Here is a 25,977-nt window from a genome sequence, read left to right as displayed (position 1 = left end):
TATGTGCATCCCTATGTTTATTACAGCATTATTTATAATAGCCAAGATATGGAAGCAACCCAAGTGTCCATCCATAGATGAATGAATAAAGAAGATATCACACACACACACACACACACACACACACACACAGTGTGTGTGTGTACACAATAGAATACTACTCAGCCATAAAAAAGAATGAGATCTTGCCATTTGAACAATATGGATGGACCTAGAGGTTACTATGCTAAGTTAAATAAATCAGACAGAGAAAGACAAATATCAGGTGATTTCACTTATATGTGGAATCTAAAAGACAAAGCAAACAAAAAAAACTTTTCAATACAGAGAACAAACTGGTCATTACTAGAGAGGAGGTGGATGGGGGAATGGGTGAAATAGATAAAGGGGATTAAAAGGTACAAACTTTCAGTTATAAAATGAATAGGTCACATGGTGACTACACTTATCATAGTGAGAGCACTGAGTAATATATGGAATTATTGAATCAATATATTGTACACCTGAAACTAATATAACATTTCATGTTAATTATATTTCAAGTACATACATACGTATATACATACCAAAATAAATGGACTCCTTCCTTTGAGGGGTATACACTGAGTTCCTGAGAGTAGCCCCTGGAACTTTTTAGTAGGGGGATTAAATAAACTACGCATGGAAGCAGTAGGGGATAAATCAAACCATACCCACTGCTCAGCCACTAAGATCCCTTTTCTTCCTTCCTTTCTCTCTTGGCTCCTTAGAAACCTAGCAAGCTTCAGGGTAGGGCTGGAGGGAGAAGAGACTAGATCAGCTCTGCTCCAGCCTTTTGGAAAGCAGCCATTAATTCTTCCCTTTATTGTAATACTTTTATTTGTCTCCTCCTTTGGGAATTGGAGAGGTAAGACCCCAAGGATCAAAAGCAGGGTGGAGGCTTAGAGGAAAGAGGCCAAGAAGAAGCTGCCTTGTCTGTGTTTGGTCAAAATCTCAAGTTAAAGTTAGTGATGCCCTCAGGACTTATGTACTACCTGGGGAAGCTCACAAAAGTTCTGCCTCAGAATGAAGACAGTGCATTCACATGTCGCATTTTCTGTACATCCTCTGTTCAGAATCCACTATAACCAAAGCTAGTTTACCCAGGAATTGGGTACTCAGGCTTCTCAGCTAAAACCCTATGAGTAACATTTCTTGATCTCCTTTGTGGGCTCCTCTTCCTCCACTCTCTTCTCAGTTGATATTCCCCAGATACCCAGGGCCCTCCTTTGTTAGCCCATGTGTTCTCTGGGGATGATCCATCCCTAATATTGTTTCACCTATCACTGTATCAGAACAACTCCCACTTCTCTACTACCACATCTGATCTCTCTCCCTAGAGCCATACATCTCCTGATGTATCCAAACCCAACAAGACCACACTCATCATCTCTCCTACCAAGACTTTGTAGTGTTTTCTTAGTCTGGTGATGGTGCCATCAGCCCCTGGAGGCACTCAACTCAGAAAACCTGGGATGATCCTTGGCTCCTTCATTTTTCTGACCCAAGTACAATCATTTATTTCTTTCAGTTCTTCTTTCCACATTTTTCATAACCTTATTTTGTCTAGCCCCAAATGGCCTCTGCCTTAGTTCAGCCTGTTATCATTTCTCATCTAGAATATTCTGAAAATTTTCTGACTCCCTACATGTTGAGTTGTTTCCCTCAAATCTATTCATCACACTGCTACCAGAGTGATCATCATGAAACACAGGTTTGACTATGCTGATTCCCTGCCCAAAATTGCCAGAGTGTTGCCATAGGCTGAAGTTACACTCAGAATGCTTTAATGTGTCCATTTGTAATCCAACTGTGCCCTCCTTTCGCCTTATTTATCAATACCTCACACCTTCTTTTATGTTGTGGTCATTGCAATTCTCATAGCTCTCAAGGATGTTGTGTTCTTTTATGACTCTGTCCTTTCAATGTGATCTCCCCTTTAAAAATAATCTCCTTTGGGGGCACCTGGGTGGTTCAGTCGTCTGAGAGTCCAACTTCAGCTCAGGTCATGATCTCACAGTTTGTGGGTTCGAGCACCGCGTCGGTTCAGAGCCTGGAGCCTGCTTCAGATTCTGTGTCTCCCTCTCTCTCTGCCTCACTCTCTCTCTCTCTCTCTCTCTCTCTCTTAAAAATAAATAGACATTAAAATATTTTTTAAATAAAATAAAATAATCTCCCTTCTATCACACCTTGCCCACATGGCTAATTCTTGCTCCTTTAAAACTCTGCTCAGCTGTCACCGCTTCTGTGAAGCCCAACTTGACTTCCCTTGGCCAGTTTTGAGGATCTTCCTCTTGGCTCCCAGAACACACTTCTTTCATGACACAAATCACACTCAGTAGCTTTCTCTCTAGCAGGTGACTTTCTTCACTATACTGTGGGCTTCTTAAAGGCAAGGATAATATCTCTTCACCCATTTATCTCTGAATCTAGCACAATATCTATATAAGGCATCTACTATATATTCATTGAATAGTTGGATAAATATACAGTTCATCTCACCTTGACATATCTTTATGGGGTAGGAACAGAAATATAACATGCACACACTTATCAGAGGCTGTTGGATACTTTGAGGAAATACAAGGAATTAAAGGGAATGTTGAGAAACAACTGTGGGTCAAGTACTTCACGTATGAGGTAGACAGTATATCCCAATTTTACAGACATGTTAACTAAGCACAGAGAGTCCAAGTTACTTGTCCAAGATGGCAGCCAGTAACAGGGCAGGCAAAGATTGAAAACTTCCCGTCTAGGGGCGCCTGGGTGGCGCAGTCGGTTAAGCGTCCGACTTCAGCCAGGTCACGATCTCGAGGTCTGTGAGTTCGAGCCCCGCGTCAGGCTCTGGGCTGATGGCTCAGAGCCTGGAGCCTGTTTCCGATTCTGTGTCTCCCTCTCTCTGCCCCTCCCCCGTTCATGCTCTGTCTCTCTCTGTCCCAAAAATAAACGTTGAAAAAAAAATTAAAAAAAAAAAACTTCCTGTCTATAAGACATAAAGTCAGAGCTCTCATGCCACATGGCCCATCAGAAGAACTCCAGTAATACCGCCTTGCCTTCAGGATTCGCCACTGTAATACTAAGAAGACTGAAGAACTGGGTACAACTCATTGGCTGACAATGAGACCTTGAGTCAGTCAATTGTCTTTTTCAGGTCTCAAGTTTCTCATCTATAAAATGAAGGTAATAACCCATCTCTCCTCCCTCACAAAGCTGAGAGAGCTGAGATGAAGTTAAAGTGAGGTCATATGGCCTTGTTTGAAAGACACCAAGGGAGTGAGCGTTACCTCGATGGTTGCCATAAAGTCATAATGAAGGAATTCCTCAAAAATATGAGAACAAGCCCAAAGGAAAAGGCTATGTCCTAACCAATGCCTCTCTACAGGGAGCGTTGCAGTGCTGTGTGGAAGGAAGCCCTTGAGTGTGGACGAGGCTGGTGGGGATGGCTTCCTTCATGAGGTGAGTTGTCCCAGTTCTGAAGGAGGGGAGTCCCATGTTTTGAAAGACAGAAGGGAAAAGGAAGGGAGAGACTATGGCACAGCTAAGGCAAACCTCAGCTCCGGGAACATGGTAATGTAAAAGGGAGTTAAGTAGAACAAATCTGTCTTCCAGGAGTGGGAAGTCTGAAATAACTGGAGACAAAGAATAATCTGCGTGGAACCGCACAGCCTCTCGCTGCTTCCGATGCCATTTCACACCCTTTGTTGTGTCCCCACAACATTGGGAAGGAGACTGGGCAGGAGCCATTATCCCCACTGACAGGTAAGGGACTGGAGGATGTGGGGAATGAGTGTCCAAGCTTAGCTGGTCAGGTCACAATGCTAGCAGTGGGCTGCGGCTGGGATTTGAACCCAGGTTTTTTTGTTTGATTTCTGTTTGCATCCCAAGGTCATTGTCAAGCTGAGGAGGAATTGTTTCCTTCATTCAGTAAAAACTTTTTAAACACCTAAAATATACCAGGCATCAGAAATAGCTCAGAAATAACAGTAACTCCGAAAGTCCCCTGTAGGGAATTCTGATAGCAAGTGAGAGCCACGTAGGAACTACCTGATGCTGTGGCAGGAGGTTGGGGTTTGGAAAAGAAATAATAATGACAGTAAACATTTACCATATTGCCAAGCAGGGCTACGTGACCACTTGACATGAGATTATTGTATGTGTCATATGATTAAATCCTGTCAGTGACCTCATGAGGCAGGTACAATGATTATCTCCTCTTTCCATATGAAGACATGGAGGCCTCACAAAGTGCAGGAACAAAAATGGCAGGTCCCGTGTGGGGCGTAGCTGGGCTCCTGACCCCGCCGTCTAACCCAGGGCTTGCATTAGCTCCACACCTCCGCTGTCGACAAGGGACGGGCTGTGGTGGCCAGAGAACAGAGAGCAAGGGCTGGAGGTGTGAGGCTGAGCTCTCGCTCACTCTCCCCTACACACCCAGCTCCTCCCAATCAGGCAGCCAGAGCATCCTGTCTGCCCCCCACCCCCACATCTCAGCAACCATGACCTCCAGCAGGCTGAGGGGATGCCTGCCTCCGGAAGCCCCAACATCCTGCGTTCTGCTGAACCCACAACGTGTCAGGCCACTCGTCCCAGCTGCAGCACACAGACTGGCCTGACAGGCTGGGGCTGAATTACAGCCCCTCGGCTAGAAATAGCCCTCTGAGAAGTGCGTGGTGGCTACGTGTCCACAGGGAGGGAAGGAGGCAGGGCAGGGGAGCCAAGGAGTCCCAGGATCCTGAGATAACACAGGTCCGGATGTGCAAAGTCCCAAACACGGTGGGCTGGCCTGGGTCACAGGCTCAAAAGAGGTGAGTGGGAACCAGGATGTCTGCTCCCCGACGTGGGCTGCGTGACAAGCCCCAGGCATCCTGCGAGAGTGGGCTGGGTTCCGCCGGGCAGCCTTTGAGCACCAATCAAATCAGGCAGACTCTGTGTGTCTATGTGTGTGTGTGTGTGTGTGTGTGCATGTGGGTGCATGCAACAAATGTGCACACATGCACACACAGACACACACACACATGCACAGCTCCTCTGCAGTCCAGTCCAAAGTTTCTATTGTTCCTTCCCTGGACAGAATCCTCACTTTAGAAGCATCACTGTCTTCTCTCTGGTTTTGATCAAAGGTACAAAGTGGGATGACAGAAGACAGCTACTTGGCAAAGCCCTGCAAGCAGAGTAACCAGGGGCTCTAGACATTGTCCCTTCTTCCCTCATCTAGATAAGAACAACTGTCTTCTGGTTGAATCCCTTTATTCAACGAGGAACAGAAATGAGGTCCCTAAAAGTTAAGATGAGCTTGCCAGAGGCACACTTCCCTGACGCCTGCCTCCAAGGTCCACTCTTCCCACCACATGACATGAGTCAGTAAGGATAACACCAGGGCTGGAGACAAAATAGTTGTGCAAGGAATGATTCCAAAGCCTTCACTGTTAACACTAAGAAGAATTAATGTCCCTGAGCTGGAGGAAAGTGAAACTATGGGAAACCACACTCTCCCACCACTGGGCCATCACCAGCACTATGGAAGGAAGCGTGGATCCGTTTGCAAATGGCTCATCCAGCGACCAAATGCAATTTCCTCTATTTCCGCAGCATACCCCGCTCTGAGGGCACACACAGCCACCACACCTTTCTCCACAGCTCCCTGTGTGGCAAGTGGCATGGACAGGGCATGAGATACCTGTGCAAAGGAGATGAAAAGAATCACCAGCTACTCATAAGGCAGCCTTGGAATCTAGATGGCCTAATCCCCTTCCAATGAATTTATTCCAATGAATAAATGTAGATGTGCTGTGGTGGAAGAGAGTCTTGCTGAGAGGGTCAGAAGCCTGATCTTAACCCTGAGCTCAGACACTAATGCAGCCATGTGACCTTGGGCAAGTCGTCTCCAGGCCTCAGTTTTCCTCATTCATTATTATTCATTATTCATTATTCATTATTATTTCCTCATTCATTAGAAAAAGGCTACAGTAAGGATCTCCAAGGCTCCCAACATCCATTATGAAGTCCTATGTTTCTATGACCCACATAAAGAGGAAAGTGGGGGAAACTAGTAGGGGAGGGAGGGGAAGAAAATGATGTGGAAAAAGAATAGATTGAGAATTCACAAAACTCTTAGGCTCAGAAAACTCCAGGTGAGCTTCTGATTCAGAAAGACATGAAGAGGAAACATGTGGGGGTGCCTGGGTGGGGAGAGCTCACGGGGAGAGCTCAGTCACTCGGGCAAGAACTTCACTCCATGACATCTGGCCAGCCAAAGGGAGACCTGCTTTCCTACTGACTTGTAGCAATAGACAAAGTAGATGTTTCTAAAAGGGACAAGTCAGATACCCATTATGAAAGTAGTTTTGAAAAGGTTTAAAGTTCTATTTAAACATGAAGCAAAAAAAAAAAAAAAAAAAAAAAAAAACCCAGCTCCTCTGTCTGACCTAAGTCTTTGGCTTTGCCCTGAGTGAGTGGAACAAACATAACCCTGTGCTTATCACTCAAAGTGAACCTTTTTTGAAATCATTTCACACAGTCTGGGCCTCTCCCAACCCAGGACACATGATGTCTTATCTCCCACAGTGGAGGTGGAGGCCAGGAGAGGGTTTCCAGTAAGAAGAAGGGCGGTAGCGGAAAGGAGGAGGGGTGAGGAGTGGGGAGGGAAGGAAAAGGGTCTGGAAGCTGCAGCTACTGCCCCTCTGTTCCCTGGTCTCAAGCTGTTCTCCGACCTCCCGGTCACTGGGGCTCCCCGGGGAAGGCACTTTCACCTCCTCTGACCTGCCGCCTAAGCTTCTTGTTCGGGCACCAGTGGCGAGGTGGCACAGCATGGATTCGGGTCATCTTACAGAAGGCATCTGTATTTCTTTCTGGATGGAGCGTATAATGATGATTCTATTTATATATTGAGATTTACATTTGGGCATATCTGTTGCACTGAGACTGCTGTAATAGTGACCCATGCTATAAATTATAAAATATGTATCATATTATGATATTAAATATTAGATTAAAGGCATTTGCCTCCCCTGAGTTTATACCTAATCTGTCCACCGACAGAGAATTTAAACCCCTCCCATCCCCATCCGCAGGTAGATGGTCAAGTGTAGCAGGTGACAAAGCAGACAATTTGGGGAGGGCTAGGGGCTGGAAGACAAGACCCTGTCCTTCCCCCCAGAGAAACCCCCAGACATCCCACATCCCACCTCCCCAGTTTACAGCTAGAGAAACTTAGGTGCAGAGAGAGGAAGTGATGCCCCTAAGGTCATACAGATTTAAAAAGAAATGAGTTCTAGTTTTGATAGGGAAGCTTGCTCCATGTGACAGGGATGGCTGAGAGATTTGCTTGTGTCTTATTTAAATAAATTAAAGTTAACTAGCTGGGCACAGTGAAATACTTGTTGTTTTAGCGAATTTTGTGGATCTGATCCTGGAATGAATTTTTAGTGCATTTCACCGATCTGATCCTTGAATGACTCGTTCCAGGTAGTGACTAAATTTTATCACCTGTGGAGACAAACACCATTGCTGGCCATTTTGAAATTTTTTAACGTTTATTTATTTATTTTGAGGGACAGGGAGAGCAGAGCGAGAGAATCCCAAGCAGGCCCTGTGCTGTCAACGCAGAGCCTGAGGCCGGGCTCCATCGCATGAACTATGAGATCATGACCTGAACTGAAATCAGGAGTCAGAGGCTTAACAAACTGAGCCACACAGGCACCCTGGTCATTTTTTAAAATATACTTTATTTTTTAGAGCAGTTATAGGTTAACAAAAAAACTGAGCAAGAAGTACAGGGTTCCCCTATACTTTCTTCTCCTCTCCCCCATCTTGCACACAATTTTCCCTATCATCCTCATCTGTCATTAGGGTGCTACATCTGTTACAGTTGATGAACCAATACTGACACATGATGATAAACCCAAGTCTGTAGTTTACATTAGGGTTCCTGCTCTTTATGTTGCACATTCTATCGGTCTTGGCAAATGGTCATATCCTATGTCCACCATTATGGCATCATACAGAGGATTTTCACTACCCTAAAGATCCTCTGTGCTCCAGTTCTTTGTTTTGTGTGCCCTTCCAGTGCCCAGCTCCCCTGACCATGTAGTGGCTCACACAGGGCACCACGTGACTCCTACCCACACAACAGCACAGAGGCCCCGTTGTATGTGGTCAGCTCTGGGTCCTTGCAGCCTACGGAGCCCCACTCACCATGAAAAGCTTTGGCTCTTGAGGGATGCTCCTGGCTGTAATGGTCCTGAGGCTTTCTTGCTTCTTCTCATCCTCAGTGTATCTTCTGTCAACTGTCACTGAGCTCTGTCTTCCAATTCTTCTCTCTTTAGAATTCTGATACTCAGTATGGTTGTCGTATACTCTTGAAAAGCTTCAAACTTCTAAGTAAACAAGTGCCCATATATGCTTAATGGGAGCATATTTTTAATTAGGTATATGCTTATGTTTTCATTCAATACTCTCAAGCATTTGCTATTCTTATAAAAGATTTTCATACTGGGGCACCCGTGTGAGTCAGTCGGTTGAGCGTCCAACTTTCGCTCGGGATGTGATCTCACGGTTCATGAGTTCAAGCCCCACATCAGACTCTCTGCTGTTAGTGCAGAGCCCACTTCAGGTCCTCTGTCTCCCTCTCTGTGCCCATCCCCCACTCTTGCTCCCTTTCTCAAAAATAAATAAAAACATTTAAAAACTACTTTAGGTGTAATAAGTTCAAAACAGGTGGTGAAATTTAATGTCATGCATTTGAAAATCGAGGCTTATTCTCAAAAAGGTCAAGTAAATAGCACTCAGGTGCCTATACTTCTCATCAACAGTCACTACTGAGCCATCAATGTCAATATTTATAAATTTACAAGGTCACTGGAAGCTTGGGGGTTTCTTTGGCAAGAGTGGCAGGAGAGGAGGCCATTGCCAGCTGAAACTTCTAGAAAAGCACGTCAACATTTTCTATGGATTTGAACTCCTTTCCAAGGCCTTGATGTTTCACTCTTGAGCTCTAGGCGCCCTTGGAAAAGGGCCTTCCCTGAAGATACATCCTTCCAGGGGCCTTTGTTCTAGAGATGCTACCATGACAAAAATAAGCTGGAAATTTTGTCTTGGGGAGGAGAAACTGAAACAAGTCATCTGGAAAGGAAGAAGGGAAGGGGAGGAGATTGGCCCCATGTGGCAAACCAGTTCTGGACTCTCCTGTGGTGACCAGCTGGTCCACCTCACAGGACTGTCGTGAGTATCAAATGAGACATTAGATGTGAATGTGCAGGTTGTAGGTTGTCAAGTGCTGGAAAAATACAAACTATATTCTGCTCAGTGCGTTGTAAGCTCCTTGAAGATCAGGACTATACTTTTTCCATTCTTAGGCTCCCCTAAAGATTTTCTACATGGCACTAGCCATAAAATTGGCTTTCAAACATTTATGTGTTGACTGAATGGATACATTAGAACAAGAGAGAATCTGCACCCTCTAGATGCAAAGACTTATGCAAGGCTCTTTCCTCACCCTCTCAGGCTCCTAAGGAAGCTTCTAAGGAAGAACAAGATGCGGGAATGGTACTTTTATGAAGACTTTTATGTGGCTCCTCCCCACACAACTTTGAGAAGAAACAACCATTTGTCCAGGATGACTTGGATATCCATCTGTCCGGACCCATGGAGTGAACAAGAAGAAGATGGTGAAACCATTCCAGCAATGATGGAGATGAAGTCGTGAAGAGGCAGGAATGGTGAGGGAGAAGCAGCCTATGGTCCTACCATCTATAGATGGAGTCTTTAGACAGAGTATCAAAAAAAAAAAAAAAAAAAAAAAAGGAAAACACTGAGTCACCCTGAGATTACTCCTCAGCTCCTGCTCTTCCTTCATCTTGATTCCTCCAACATTTTTTCTTCATAGCCTAGTAAACAGGATAATGTTTTCTGAAAAATTTTTGCCGAGTCTTTCATTGAGAGAGATATGACCTTGGCAAGATACTCCTCTTTAGAGCCTTCTCAGAGGGCTCTGAGAAAAAGAAGTCAGAAGATACGGAATAGAATGAACTTGTGGGAGTAGAGTCCCCAATTCATATTTAAGCCTTTTCTTTTAAAGTTTATTTATTTATTTTGAGAAGGGAGTCGGGGAGGGGCAGAGAGAGAGGGAGGGAGACAGAGAATCCCAAGCAGGCTTCACCCTGTCAGTGCATAGCCCAATGCAGGGCAGGGTTTATGATCCCATAAACCACAAAATCACAACCAGAGCCAAAATCAAAAGTTGGACACTTAACCGACTGAGCCACCCAGGCACCCCTGTACTTAGAGCCTAGATCCTATGATTGTGAATGCAGGGACTGGGACAAAAGGCCCCCACAAAGTTCCCAGGGCAAGTTCTATTGAGCCAGAGCAGGGGCTTCTAGAGCGAGCCGGAGAAGAGCAGGTGTGTCCCTACCTGCTTCTTTCCAGGCAGCTACCTGGGAACCAAGGACAGTGATACTCAAAACCATAAAGCGCTGGCCTCCTCCCTGATCTCTCTGCTCCCATCTGGTATCAGTGTTTCACATTTGGCTCCCAAGGTCACAGTAGCTCCCAGATTCTCTGACCTGAGTTGTGACAGCTGAGTCCCCCTTAGGTGGAAAGAACAGGAACCAACTTACTCTGGACTCACACTTCACCCTCTGAAACTTCTAAGGAGATGTCACACATACCAGGCTCAGGAAAAAGGCTGCTCAGGGGGTCACAGTGTGCTAATGTGGTGTTCATTATTAAAATTTCCTAGAGAGACCCATTTACATCTCAAACTGCACAGCTAGGCTGGAAATCCTGAAAGGAAATAAAAACTGAGCAAGCCACTGAAGGGGGGCTTGGTCTCTGTGCACTAATTCCAGCGTATGGCTGGGACACAAAGCAATGCTTTGGATGTATCAAGTATATCCAGATTTAGTACAGATTTCTGCCATTATTGGACTCAAACTTGGCTTCCCAAATGTTGATTCCTGAATCCTACTACATATCTTTGAGTTCTGGAAACTGCTTTCTATTTGGAGAGAACTTTGGTCCCTCCTTTCAACTCCTGCCACCATCCACCGAACACCTGAAGAGTTGTGCATGACTGGGTTTGCATGTGTATACTTGATACAGCTTTCAAGACCTTTGATTCCACAAAGCAAGGCCACAGCAAAATTATCAATGAATTCATTACAACAATAGGGCAAATCATTATTCCTATAAGAAGTTTCCTTTCATTGAACAGAAACTGTGATTACTCTACACTGAATCTGCTTGCATTCTCTTGAATCCTGAGCGTCATTTCCCCATGTTCTCCTAAAATAGACCTTGTCTTTTTCAATATGCATCCCCCCTCCCAGCCCAGCATCCCCTATATAGGTGCACGCAAAGGGACCCTCATTTGAATCATAACTAATTGATCAACTGTTTATGGATTGTGATCCACCTTGTCACAAACCTAACCTTTAAAATCATCCCAGTAGCCTCATGTTGCCAAGAAGTTCCCAACTAGCTTGATTGCTACTGAGCAGACCTTTCAGCTCCACAGAGAGGAGTCACCAACTGATACCAAACTGGGTACCTCTGAAGCCCCTAGTAAATATGTTTGGTGCATGGGTGCATGGATGGATGGATGGTTCATGCACTTGGTCAGACCCACCAAGACAACATACCTGGGCAGTCTGTCTTTAATACATTTTTCTGAGAAGTTTTATAAGGCCAGAATATTAGAAGCTCAGAGTTTGAAAGAGTCTCGAGTTCATCTATTCCAATCCTCTGTCTGATATAGGAATCTTCTTGACAACCTCTTATTTCTTGAAAAGTCCTTCAGTATCATTAACATCAAGGAGGGTGGCAGGATCTCCCAGGTAGCTTTGGGGAAAAGTTCAATAGTTGGGCTTCACATTCAGTATGTCTAAGGTTAGTGTTGGGGTAGTTATGGTGATTCTAATGGGCAGGCAGTTTTGAAACACACTGGTAGGGAATTCAGCCAGAAGCTGCCATGTGTGCACACAAATGAATAAATCCTCTCCTCCACTCTCAATGTTTCCATATCTCAATGGAAAGGATTATTCTAAGATTCTTGTACCCCCCCCCTTTGCTTTTGCCAAGTGGAGAATGCTTCTTATTCCTGCACCCCACACCCCATTCCCATCAGAAATAAACTTATCATCCTGGGCTGTCTTCTACCTTCAGATCCAGTTGCTAGGCATTCAAGGCTTCTTCTTGGAGGGAAGTATGGAAATGGATTAAGTTGGCCCATCAATTCTCTTTCCTAATAAGACAAATTGAATCAGCCAGGGAGGTGCCCCCTCTGATCACTGCAGGAACAGAGTGAATAACCACGTACTCTTCCTGAGACACCTGCAATTGTCTTCCCACCGTGCTCTGGCAGATGTTGGCAAGTGGCCCTTCCCTGTCATCCTATCAGGCCCCCTCAAGTCTCATTTCCCTCAAAGCCCTCCTTGGCCACAGCATCCACCCACTGTGCTCTCACCATTTTCTGAAAGTCATTAGCATTTCCTTCACATCCTGGTAATTTAGCTTTCTCCCACAGTGCTTTGTATTGAGCAAGGTTTTCCTCTACTCAGTTATATTGTAAGCTCCTCGAGGATGTTTGTTCTGTTTTTTATTCCTGGAACTCCTTCCTTTCTTCTCTCTTGCACAGAGAAGATTCCCAGTATCGGCTGATTGTTTCACAGGTACTTTCCTTCTCTACATCTTGCAACCAGGAAAGGAAATATGGGGTTATCAATTAGCAAGTGTTCCTGAATGATCTGTATTTCAATTCTGAAACTTTACTATTTCTTCAATTCGCTAAGATGTGGTACTCTAGTTATGAATCATTCTGTCGCCGTTATTAAAGAAAGCTGTCTTATATGGCCTAGATCATCTACCTAACCTGGGGAGATAGCACGCCATATCCTGGAGACACATTCTGGGTAAAGGCCTGTATTTACTAGAGAAATTGCTATTTGCACTTTCTTACCCAGTCCTGGTTCCTGTCACCTTTGCTCTAACATGTTGTGTGGGTTTGTACATCTAGCAAAGTCCTTAGGAGGTCTGGGTCTGGGGTCAGACTTCCCAGATTCAAATCCAACCCCTTCCACACACTGGCTGTACATCTTTGGGCACGTTACTCAAACCACATGCATGAGTTTCCTCATGTGTGTAAAGGAGGTAACAGCATCTCCTCAAAGGGTTATTATGAAGACGGAATGAGTTGTTACAAGTAAAGCCCTTAGTAAGCTCTCAAGAAGTGTTGGTCATTGCTGGAGAAGCAGTCTAGGGAAACACATGGCCTTATCCTAGCTCTCCCATTTATCTGCTTTGTGACTTTGATTTTTAATTTTTTTTTTTTTTTATTTTTTTCGGACAGAGAGAGACAGAGCATGAACGGGGGAGGGGCAGAGAGAGAGGGAGACACAGAATCGGAAACAGGCTCCAGGCTCTGAGCCATCAGCCCAGAGCCCGACGCGGGGCTCGAACTCACAGACCGCGAGATCGTGACCTGGCTGAAGTCGGACGCTTAACCGACTGCGCCACCCAGGCGCCCCGATTTTTAATTTTTTTTAAATGTTTGTTTATTTCTGAGAAAAATAGAGAAGGAGAGAGACAGAGAACAAGCAGGGGAGGGGCAGAGAGAGAGAGAGGGAGACACAGAATCTGAAGCAGGCTCCAGGCTCTGAGCTGTCCGCACAGAGCCCACTGCAAGGCTCAAACTCATGGACCATGAGATCATGACCTGAGCTGAAGTCAGAGACATAACCAACTGAGCCACCCAGGCTCTCCCTTATCTGCTTTGTGACTTTGGACATATGAACCCATGATTGCCATTTCTCCATCTATATAATCAAAATATCGATAATGCCTGGTGGAACTATCTCACAGGGTTGCAGTGAGATTCAAATGAGCTAATACCTATCAAAATATCTTATAAACTATCAAAACTTACACAAACGTAGGATAACAAATGGCATCTCTTTTGCCTGCACCTGTATGATTGTACATCCTATTATGCTTTGTGTGATACCTTCTTGTTTCTGCCTCCTCCATTAGCTTGTGAGCTCCCTGAGGCAGAGACCACACCTTTCTCTCTCATCTATCAACCATGAAGTCCAGCCTGACACCAACAAGCAGTGAATGGAAAATTGGAAGAGGAGCAGTCTCCTTGTGGGTTTATTTTTCTGATATGTGTTCCAGAAGTTTGCTCCCCATTGGACCACAGGTGCTGCCACTATCGCCTCACATCAAATGTAGCTTTCCAGAGGGCACACCTGTGAGCAGGGTCTGCAGGGAAGTGCCCAGTGTCCAGTGTCCAGGAGCCAGGCACCCAGGAGACACTAAGTGCAAGGACACCCTGTCCACTCTGCTCCTGATACCTTTCTGGGTTCCAATCCCCTGTGCTCAGTCCCCAGTCTTCCCAGCTTCATGAGGTCTCTGATTTAGTCTGTGTACTGTCAGAGGGAACATAATACCAGTTTAGTTGCCCTTAGGCAGTCCAAACCAGGAAAACTGAGAAATCAAACCTCAGAATTTCATAGAGTAGTGGTGACCTCAAGGCCTGGTTTCCTTTCTTCCTATTTTGAAATCTTCCCAAGGTGGCAAGTTTGGTTTTTGCACCTCTGTTCCCAGCTCCCATATCTTCATGAGGAGGGGTCTCAGAGGGTGCCCTCTGCCTGCTGGTGTCCTGTATTATTTCTGCAACTTCAAAACACCCACCTGGTGCTGTGCAGGGAGGAAGCCCCGGATACATAGCTGCTGATTGGAATTAAAAGGACGGAGAAAACCAAAATGAGTAGACTCAATGGGAGATTAATTGCATAGGAGTCTGTTGACTGCATGACTGAAGCTGGATTTTTTTCGGAACCGCTGACTGCCTTCACATTTCCTGGTGGAAGTGGGGCAGGTCAACAGACAACCCAGAGTCGCAGATAACTTTTGCCCACACATCATTCACTTTTTGGAGCGTTGGCTTGAAATTGAGGGGTGTGTGTGTGTGTGTGTGTGTGTGGAACGACGTGCCTTCCGTGAGCCTCCGAGGTCTCTGCCTTCTCTTCCAATGGGCTGGTTACAACACAGAGGATGTGGACAGTGGAGTTTTTCCTGTTTGATGTCACACATCTACCCTTTAAAAATCCGAGGGAAAAAAGGAGGGAATCCAGCCTAGGATCCTCACGCCAGATACCCACAAAGGAGAAGAGGAGAAAAAGACCAGGGAGTCAGGGAGGCAGTGTCAGGTTTCAAACTCTAGTCAGCCATTCAGAGCTCCGTGATGTCAGGGACCCGCCTTGGGCTCCTGGTCTCTGTCCTGTGCTGGGTAGTCAGAGCCTATCCTAACACCTCCCCGCTGCTGGGCTCCAGCTGGGGTGGCCTGACCCACCTGTACACGGCCACAGCCAGGAACAGCTACCACCTGCAGATACACAAGGACGGCCATGTGGATGGCACACCGCATCAGACCATCTACAGTGAGTAGGGGCTTCATCTGTGCTGGAAAGAAGGGGGAGCTCCTCTGTCCACCCACCTCCAAGGGGCCTGGGGAGGTCTTGGGCTAGACCAGAGGACTAATCCAGCCTCCTAGCTTCTTGCCTAGAATCTACTTGTGTGTGTGTGTGTGTGTGTGTGTGTGTGTGTGTGTGTGTGTTTAAACCTGGGGAGAAGATTCTGCCACCTCCCCAATTAGTGTTTACTTGTTTCTCCCAATAATTTACCTTTTTTTTTGAGAAAGAGAGCGGGTGCAAGTGAGCAAGGGGCAAGGGGGTTGGGGGGAGAGAAAATCCCATAAGGCACAAAGAGAGAGAGAGAGAGAGAGAGAGAGAGAGAGAGAGAGAGAAGAGGGGCTCATGCTCACCCAAAGTGGGACTCGAACTCACAAAACCGTGAGATCATGACCTGAGCCGAAGTCAGATGCATAACCAACTGAGGCACCCAGGCACCCATAAATAATGTCTTAACTATAATCCCTCTTCCCACAAGGGCAGCTACTCTCGCTTTGCCCTACCCAAAGAGTCCAAAAATGTACAGAAAGAAAGGCAACAAAGTAGAGAGGGAAAAAGCCAGACAGGCCATTGACATCGAGTTTGGGTCATAAACTTTGGACAGGGCTAACAACAGAGGTTGTCAAGAAGATTCCTGTATCAGACCAAGGATTGGAATAGAGGAACCCAGGGGTTCTTTCCAATTCTGAGCTTCTAATAGTCAGGCCTTATAAAACTTCTCAGAAAAATGTATTAAAGACAGACTGCCCAGGTATGTTGTCTTGGTGGGTCTGACCAAGTTCATGAACCATCCATCCATCCATGCACCCATGCACCCATGCACCAAACATTTTACTAGGGGCTTCAGAGGTACCCAGTTTGGTATCAGTTGGTGACTCCTCTCTGTGGAGCTGAAAGGTCTGCTCAGTAGCAATCAAGCTAGTTGGGAACTTCTTGGCAACATGAGGCTACTGGGATGATTTTAAAGGTTAGGTTTGTGACAAGGTGGATCACAATCCATAAACAGTTGATCAATTAGTTATGATTCAAATGAGGGTCCCTTTGCGTGCACCTATATAGGGGATGCTGGGCTGGGAGGGGGGATGCATATTGAAAAAGACAAGGTCTATTTTAGGAGAACATGAGGAAATGACGCTCAGGATTCAGGAAAATGCAAGCAGATTCAGTGTAGAGTAATCACAGTTTCTGTTCAATGAAAGGAAACTTAAAAAAATTTTTTTTAACGTTTATTTATTATTGAGAGACAGAGAGAGACAGAGCATGAGCATGGGAGAGGCAGAGAGAGGAGGAGACACAGAATCTGAAGCAGGCTCCAGGCTCTGAGCTGTTAGCACAGAGCCCAACACGGGGCTCGAACTCACAAACCGCGAGATCATGACCTGAGCCGAAGTTGGACGCTCAACCAACCAACTGAGCCACCCAGGCGCCCCAAGTGAAAGGAAACTTCTTATAGGAATAATTATTTGCCCTATTGTTGTAATGAATTCATCAATAATTTTGCTCTGGCCTTGCTTTGTGGAATCAAAGGTCTTGAAAGCTGTAGCAAGATACATACACATGCAAAGCCAGCTGGGCACACCTCTTCAGGTGCTCAGTGGAGATGAAAGGAGGGACCAAAGTTCTCTCCAAATAGCAGGCAGGTTCCAGAACGCAAGGATATGTAGTAGGATTCAGGAGTCAACATTTGGGAAGCCAAGTTTGAGTCCAATAATGGCAGAAATCTGAATAAATCTGGATACACTTGATGCATCATTTTTGCTCATTTTTTTTTTGCTCATTTTTTTTCAATGGATATTTAACAGAATCTTTCACTGAAGGGAACCCCAAAAATATGTCCTTTGGAGCATGACATGGAGTAGACAGTGTTCACCGGCTGTGGTGAGCCATGTGAGGTACAGTGTGTGTTGCTCAGCCTATGTCATGAAGCAGACAGCCTGAGTTGTAGAACTCAGGCCCAGAGAAGGCACTGATACTAGTTGGGAGTGAATTAAAATGACTGGGAAGAAGCAAAATGAATGGAACTGATTTCAGATTTTTTTTAAAAATAGAAATGGGTTTTTGTTTTGATAGATGTAGATGGTGTCTAAGCATGTGTCTCTAGAAATTGACACAAAGCTGCGCGGGGGCGGGGGGTCAGGGGGGTGGGAGGGAGACTTACTTTTCCCAGTTTATATAACCCTCTGTACTATTCAAATCAGTTACTGTGTGTATTATAAAAATAAATGTAGACACTAAGATCAAAAGTAACTTAAAAAGTTAAGGGGAAACACTGAGACATGCAGATAGGTAGCACACGTAATTCACAGACTGGTGAAGGATTTGCTTTCACCCTGCTAAGGTGTGTGGTGTTTCCCCCCTCCTAATTATTACATATTTCTGGTGAAATCTGATTCATTTGATTATTGTGCTTTAGTAAATTCCTGATTAATAGTTGAGTGTCCAACCCATCTTTGAGTTGCTGGTCATCGTGAAATTACCTGCCCTATACGATTCTATAACTTCCCTTGGGACTCACAGCACTGATGTCAGGGACACTCTCTGACCTCTATGTCTCCTGTTCCACTAAGAAGAGCGCCATCTTCTCACTCCTTACCAGGCTTGCTTCATAGAAACAGCAGAAGAGATGCTTAGTACCCATGGTTAATATCACTCCAGAACTCCTGGTATATTTCCTTCTTCCGTCTTCCCCACTGGCACTTTTCTTTACCCAAAGCTGAATTATCCTCCGGCTCTTTAAACTTGCAAACTCTTCTCTTTCTTTTAGGGAGCTCGAAGCACTTTACATCTATCATCTCATTTATCATTTACTGGCTATGAGAATAGAACAGAGCCAGTAATTTTCTACTTATAGAGCAGAGTGGAGGCAAGTGGCAGTAGTAAAATTACTAGCATTTAGAAATGTTTTTATTGTGGATAAGAATATTATCTCATGACATCCTCAAGATGACCAAATGAGATAAATGAATTCCCTACATATGAAAAACAAAGGTTAAAGAACTACACTGGCTTAAGGTCACCTTGAGGACACCTTGACCCCAACCCCATGCTTCTTCCACATGCCAGTCCATTGAGCCCACCTGGCTGCAACAGGTAGTGGTTCAAGTAGCCAGTGATTTGTGCCTTCCTTCTGCCAAATTCTGCTCTAGAATCTGTGCAGCCTGTGAAAACCTGCTTTCTGAATGGGCAAAAGGAAGGCAATCTGTCTCTGACATTTTCTGTACTTTCTCGCTAGCTCATGTTGGTTTGATTCAAGTCTCTGCATCCTTTGTGGTGGCTGCTTGCTGTTGCCCTGCAGGCGGTTTCTACTAGGACCAGCCCTGGAGCTCAGGAGCACAGGTGGCATGCATACTGCCCCCACTGCCCCCAGCATGAGAACCTCGTGGCTGCCAGAGCTCCCGAGTGTCATAAATGGCAGGCCAGCACATGCCACGTAATGCCTGCCATTTCCCAACGCTTTTTGAAGAAAGTCCCTTTTCCAACCATGGTAGCATTTGATTCTGATCGGAACCCCACAAAGTAGGCAGGACCACTACTATTATTCTCTTTACCCAACTGAGCAACCCAAGGCTAGAGCAATGCCTTGTCCAAGACTACAAAGTCAGTAAGTAGCATAGGTGGGACCAGAATCCAGGCACCCCCATTCCTGGGTCAGCGACCCTGCCTGGACCCACTCAGGGGCAGCGTGACTTGGGGTTCCCATGGGTCACAGCATGTGTCTGGCACTTGGTTTCGTCTTCTCAGGCTTGTGATGATTCTTGTTGGAGGCAAGCTGCAGGGTCATGGAAAGAGGATGTTAGAGTCACCATCCTGCGTTTGAATCCTGCCCTTAGTTCCCTTTTCACATAAATTGGGATGCTGCTACAACCCATGTTAATGCTAACATTAACAACATCATAGTTGTTCTGAGAATTTAAAATATGTAGAGTACCTAAAAAGTGCAACACTAAGTCTATTTTTTTCCCAAAGTGGGTGGGGCAAAAGCTTGTATTTTACACATTCCTTTTCTTTCCCTCAGGGCTTGCCATAGAGTTAGCCATATATCTGAGACACATAGCCATATATTTGAGACACATAGACACACATATATTTGAGACACATAGCCATATATTTGAGACACATTTGAGACACACATATTTGAGACACATATTTGAGACACATATATTTGAGATCCAGCACTTCCCATACCCCACCCCGCTTCCAGAAACTTCCCTCAAGGCTAACCCTTAGCAAAGCTTGAAAAAAAATTAACATTTCTCCTCAACCATCTTGCTTTCTCTTCTTTCTGGGCTTGCTCCTGCCCTCTTTCCTTCTGTCCCACATCATTCTAATTTCCGTCCACATGAGGCTCTATACTCAGCTAGTGTCTAAGTATTGTCTGCTACTCTCCTCAGAGGTCTCTGTATTGAGCCGACACAGGGTAAGAGGGGGAGACATAGGTGTAAGTCATCCCATGAGGCTCCACCACTTACTGGGCACAGGTGCTGGACATTTACAATCTCTCCACATGACATTTCTGAAAAAGAAACTTGCATACCTGCCTGGGGGCTGTGAGGCCAAAGGAGAACCACATGGGAATTCTGCAGTAGGCAAATGCAATGATTAAAGACTTAAAGACTTAAAGAAATGATTTCTAAGCAGAAGATGTCAGGTAATTAAAAAGCATTTGGGGTGGAAGTTTTGTTGAATTGTACTCTTGCCACAAAACAGAAAGCTTTAGATCATACTTAACCAGTCCTTGCTACAATGCATCGCAAATGGTTAAAATTGCAAGTCCCAATGAGGGCAGGGCGTCATCAGTTATTTAAAACATAGGTAGTACATGTGGATGTCAGGCTCTTGTTGGAGCCTGGTTGTTGAGTGGGGGCATGGAAAGACCATGAAGGACAGCACTGGAGGGGACACCACCAAATAATAAAAGGACACAGAACAGCAATGAAGATCCAAGAAGAAATCACATTCATCTGTGGTATCTATTCGACATAGAAAGATAAACCCTTGGCTCCTAAACAGCTCACTCATAGGGAGGCACTTAGTAAACGTGGCTAAGGCAAGGTGAATGAAATGCATGCTGTAATAAAGGTGTGGGCATTAGTTCTGATTAGGGAGATTAGGAAAGTCTTCATAGAAAGTGACATCTGAGCCTGGCCTTGAAGGATGAATGACTTCAATAAGCAGAGAAGGGAGGGACAGATCGGTTCTAATACAGTTCTTGACCCATAATGGGTGATGTGTCACTGACTATTGTATACTTTCCTGGGTGGAGCTCAGGCTCTACATGCAAGCCAGATCCTTGAAAGACATCGCAGCATAGACTTAAAAATTACAAAAGCCCAGAAGGCATGGGAGAATGTGATGACCACCACAAACATTAAGAGGTATTAGCCAGGTAATGGGGAAAATAAAGAAACATGTGTCCAGCACAGGAGTTTGGAGTGCTCTGTACAGACAAGAGGAGAAAGTGGGAGGCAAAGAGTGGGGGCGGGTAGTTTGGAGGGGAGAATCCAAAGAAATGAAGCTGAACAAGTAAGTGAAAGAGGAGTGAAGTGAAAGGAAATCATCACCACCCTTAAAATCAATCAAGGGAGGGGCCCCTGGGTGGTTCAGTTGGTTGAGCATCTGGCTGTTGGTTTTGACTCAGATCATGACCTCATGGTTCATGGGTTTGAGCTGCATTGAGCTCTATGCTGACAGTGTACAGCCTGCTTGGGATTCTCTCTCACTCGCTTCCTCTCACACACATGTGCATGTCTGCTCTCTCTCTCTCTCTCTCTCAAAATAAATTTTTAAAAAATTAAAGTCAATCAAGGGATGTTTCATGGAGGTGGGTTTTCAAGAAGTGCCTAGAGATAGGAATTGGATGTGCAGCCAGGTTTCGACCTGGATGGTTTTCTCCACAGGTGCCCTGATGATCAGATCGGAGGATGCCGGCTTTGTGGTGATAACAGGTGTGATGAGTCAGAGGTACCTCTGTATGGACTTCAGAGGCAATATCTTCGGATCGGTGAGTTTCTTTTTGTGCTGGTCACCATTTAGAGATAATTCATTTCTTCACCAGAACATAAAATCTTACAGCTTAAAGATTCCATTTGCAGTGCTTGGTGATAGTGCCACCAAGTGATGTAGTCAATCTAAGTAGGAGATGCTCAGGGTTTATACACAGGGGTTTGAACCCAGATAGTCTGGTTCTGGAGCCCGGGCTCTTGGCCTCTAGAGTGACTGCCTGTTGGCACCCATATTTGTACCTTCACAGCACCTTGTGCGTAGTGAGAAGCCTACTCTAGTGAGAAGCCATTGGCGTCTTCCCGATTCTTTCACTAGACCTTCTTGACCTTAGGCTGGTCCCCTCTCTTCTCTGAATGTCAGTTTCCTCACCTGGAAAAAGTGAAGTGGGATCTCCCTGCAGTTAAAGATCTCTCATTAAGGATCTCTGTCTGCCCCAACTGTGGTTGCTGGTGGGTCAGACTGGCAAGCAAAGGATTTCCCAAACTACTGGTTGCAGGCATATTCCAAAGGGTTTTGATATCATACAATGGTAGGACCGCTCATCTCCGGAGCCTCTTACCACCAGACAGACCCGCCAGAAATACCATGATGGCAATGACTTTCTGTTGTGCTCGCTGCTATATCCCAGCACCTACAACACTATCTGACCTGGAGTAGACAACTCTCTGTGGGACAAATAGAGGCACCGACTTAAAATATCTGCTGACCACATTTAGACCTACTGATAGTCCTCATCTGGTAAAACACTCCATGGAGTTAGAGGATTCAGTGAAATCGTGTGTGAACGCCCTAGCAGGCATTCGGTGAAGGCCTGTACTAAGTTAGTGGCAGAACCGGGCTCAAACCTAGGTCATCGGTGGCCAGAGTTCACCCAATCTCGGATAGGAGTGCCCTCCCTTATGTTTGGCCCTACAAACTCCAGCCCCCTCCTTTCTCCAGGTAAGGAGGCAGACCCAAGCCAACTTTCAGCCGAAAGAGGGTTGAGAGGCAGAGGCCCAGGTGGCCCCCAAGTTGGCCCTGCCTCCAGAAACAGGCCCAAAGTGCTGCCCGCTGTGGCCAGCCCAGCCCCAGGGACCCCGTGCAGGCCCTGCAGACCAGGGTCGCCGCTTCCCCCGCCCAAGGGAATGAGGGGTTCAAGACGCCTCCCCGACAGAGCCCCCGGGGGCCGGGCGGGCCTCACCGTTCTCGCTTTGCCCCTCCAGCACCTCTTCAGCCCCGAGAGCTGCAGGTTCCGACAGCGGACGCTGGAAAACGGCTACGACGTGTACCACTCCCCGCAGCACCGCTTCCTAGTCAGCCTGGGCCCGGCCAAGAGGGCCTTCCTGCCGGGCACCAACCCTCCGCCTTACTCCCAGTTCCTGTCGCGGAGGAACGAGATCCCCCTCGTCCACTTTAACACCCCGCGGCCGCGGCGCCACACCCGCAGCGCCGAGGACGCCGAGCGCGACCCGCTGAACGTGCTGAAGCCCAGGCCCCGCATGACCCCCGCGCCGGCCTCCTGCTCCCAGGAGCTCCCAAGCGCCGAGGACAGCGGCGTGGTGGCCAGCGACCCGTTAGGGGTGCTCAGGGGCAACAGGGTGAACGCGCACGCCGGGGGGATGGGCGTGGAGAGGTGCCGCCCCTTCCCCAAGTTCAACTAGGGAGACCAGGAGCGGAAGCCGTGGCCGAGCCGTCCCTGCGAAAGCCGCACGGCCTCCGGTGGGACCTGGGCCCTCTGCGGTCCCGGAGCGGGAGGGTGGGGGTGAGGTGTGCGGGAGCCTGTTTCTCTCTCCGTCCACCAGGAGGGCCCCGGGAATGCGCCTTTCAGGCCCGAGTGGTGGCGGTTTCACTGCCTTCCCCACCCCACCCACACCACCTTTCTGAACTTAGAAGCCCAGAAAGATAAACTAGAAGTTTCGCCCTCATTAAGGAGGGAGGGATTCATTCATTCCCACCACCCTGCCCCAACCAGGCTGGGCAGTTTCTCTCCCCTGTGCCTCTCTTCCTCGTCAGTCTAGCATTAAAAACCAAGCAATGGCTTCGTGAGCTCACTGCCGCCAAGGTGACGGGAAGAGCGAGTACCAGTAGCTTCTCCACTGCTCCTTACATTTAGGTTACCTGCCTGGGCCCTGTTGGCATTTGAGTTTGCAACGCTGACCTAGGGCATTAACGGAGGAACTGGGCAAACGGCTAACAATCCTAATCTCAGGCCTTCGCCCTTCCTTAGAGCATCTCTGGAAAAGAGCTGTCAAAAAGGTTGGTAGCAGGCTGGTGAAAATGGAACTAGAATGCTCGGAGAACTGAGGCAAGAAATCAGGCTAGGAAATTCAACCTCCTTGCGGGGCAGGGACCCCTTGCCACATTCTTTCCCCTTCTATGCAGCCAGAGCCTGGGGGCCCTGCCTGTTCCCAAGCGGTCTGTGATACAGCCCTATGGACCCCATCTTTGGCATTAGTGAATGTGGCCTGAGGAAGCACTTTGGCATGGGCTCCTGAAAATCTCCCCTGCTAGGAAATGAAAATAAATATTTTAAATGGAAATAAACTGAAACTCCCCTAAGAGGCATGCGATGAAGCCTACTTCCAGGTCGAGTAGTACCGCATTTGGGATGACTTACAAAACTGTAACACGAGGGGGCCTTGGGACAATGGGACTGCTCTGGGTTGGGCTTTCTGCGGACTGGCAGGCTGTGTCCTTATGTCTAAGGGAAGGGGTATCAAGGGCTCAGAGGGAAAGAAGTCCAGTCATCAGGGGACCCATGTGTAGGCATTCCACAAAGACCAGGCTGCCAGCTCTTCACTATACTCTCTTCACGGCTCTGCAGCAGTGGCTAGAGTTAGCTAAAACTCCCGGGCTGGCAGGAGTCCACTCTGAGTCTTTGTCCACTTGCAAATCCTGGGGGCATTACCTGAAGACGGTTCTCAGTCCCGGGAAAACCAAACCTCACTTACCAAACAGCCGAGGCGCCAGACAGGTGGCCCTGACGGCTCAGCCTCCCCCTACACGGCCTTACCACCTGCTTCCGAGTCTTTCTACAAGGGGGCCCCATGTTCCTACCTCTGTTCCTCTCAACCTACAGAGCAGGATGCTAACAAGCAGAGGAGATTTAAACAAGTTTCTTCCCACTTTGTTTTCTTTCCACTGCCATCAGGCACCCAGCCTTAGAAATTGACCCGTTCTTTTACTTATGAAACATTGGACCACTGTTTTCACCTGAACTTGAAGGACTAGTGCCCATTCTGAAACACTAAAACTGTATATACTACTATATAGCAGTGCATGGCAAATATTTTCTCGATAGTTTTCCTTTCATTCATATTATACTATATAAAAGCTATTGGAAGCTCCCCAATACTGACTAGATGTAAAATCCCAAAGGGACTTTGGTAGAAAATTGGTTGTGATCTTATAAACCCAATACCATTTATTAGGGGTTTTTCCTTTGGCAGGAGCCAAGGCAGTCCCCATAAATTTCTATGTTCCTTAGCATGTGGCAATATTTATTTATTTATTTGGAAAATTTGCCTATCGCTCGATATTTATAGATATTTATAAAAGTGTAACCCCACCTCTTTTCTTTCTTCTGTTTAAAAGAAAAATAAAATTTATCTCAGCTTCTCTTAGCTTTTCCTTTCTGTATTACTACATGAAAGCATGTCGGAATATGATAATGAAAGGGATTATGGGAGGGCAGCATTGTGAAAATCCAGATATAGCAATATTGAATTGGAAAAGAGTATCAGAGTTTTAAAATATTCAGTCCTTGCTACTCATAAATGGACTCAGCAGTTTTGGTTAAATCAGACAGAATTACTGAAAACAAGGAAACTTTCCTATCAATATTGAATTTCTGATCACTCTAGCTCTAAAGTGTTTTCTTTAAGGAGAGAATTTTTCATTTGGAAAATACCAACAGACGTAACCACATCAATATCCCAGTGAACCAGCTACTATGTACTTGACACAGACACAGTGTTCCTGCCCTGAGAGTCCAAGCCATGGACTCTATGTCTTCTCTTTCTGACACTGGTGCCCCCAGAATTTCTTCTTTAGTCTCTATCTGACCAACTACCAAAACAGGAAGCAAAGATGACAATTACACATTTATATCACAATTATATACAAACACACATTTGCATTCTAATTTACCTTAGCTCAAAACTAGTTTTTCCACTGCCTGATGTTAGCCTCTCCCTTGTAACAATTAACATAGAACTTAGTATTTCTGAAATAAAAGGCAGAAGGGGTAAGAGATTCTGTTTCATTTCTGGCCTGAAGGGCTTTAAAATCTGATAACCCAATAAAATGGAACAGTACCAATATAACCATTTTGGAATAAATAGGCCTTCATTCCATTATAGGAGAATTGAACACTGTAGAGAAAAGTTAACATGTGGACAAATCCCCTGCACAAGCTTGGAAGAGTTCTTTTCTGTGTCCATGAAAGCTCTCCCTAAGGAAAAGGAAATTTAAAGCTTTTAACACAACATAATTAGTGGAGTAAGGATGG

The 25,977-nt window shown here is 46.1% G+C and overlaps 1 protein-coding gene across 1 annotated transcript; it reads left to right on the top strand.

Moving 5' to 3' along the window:
• The first annotated feature begins 14,965 nt into the window (after positions 1–14,965).
• FGF23 (fibroblast growth factor 23) lies at positions 14,966–23,179 on the top strand. Its single transcript, XM_011283757.4, has 3 exons — positions 14,966–15,455; positions 21,383–21,486; positions 22,691–23,179. Exons 1-3 carry the CDS (start codon positions 15,260–15,262, stop codon positions 23,126–23,128), a joined length of 738 nt encoding a protein of 245 aa, XP_011282059.2. The 5' UTR covers positions 14,966–15,259; the 3' UTR covers positions 23,129–23,179.
• Positions 23,180–25,977: the final 2,798 nt, after the last annotated feature.

Source organism: Felis catus, chromosome B4, assembly GCF_018350175.1.
Source record: "Felis catus isolate Fca126 chromosome B4, F.catus_Fca126_mat1.0, whole genome shotgun sequence".
In the NCBI taxonomy this organism is placed as follows: Eukaryota; Metazoa; Chordata; class Mammalia; order Carnivora; family Felidae; genus Felis; species Felis catus.
Note: the sequence above shows the minus strand (reverse complement) of the source record. Positions and strands in the feature narration are given on the sequence as shown.

Bases quoted from the DNA above. Each gene is read 5' to 3' on its own strand.
- FGF23 (XM_011283757.4), top strand. From the start codon at position 15,260: ATGTCAGGGACCCGCCTTGGGCTCCTGGTCTCTGTCCTGTGCTGGGTA. The intron at 15,456-21,382 runs GTGAGTAGGGGC...TTTTCTCCACAG, and splicing joins ACCGCATCAGACCATCTACA to GTGCCCTGATGATCAGATCG. The intron at 21,487-22,690 runs GTGAGTTTCTTT...TTGCCCCTCCAG, and splicing joins GAGGCAATATCTTCGGATCG to CACCTCTTCAGCCCCGAGAG.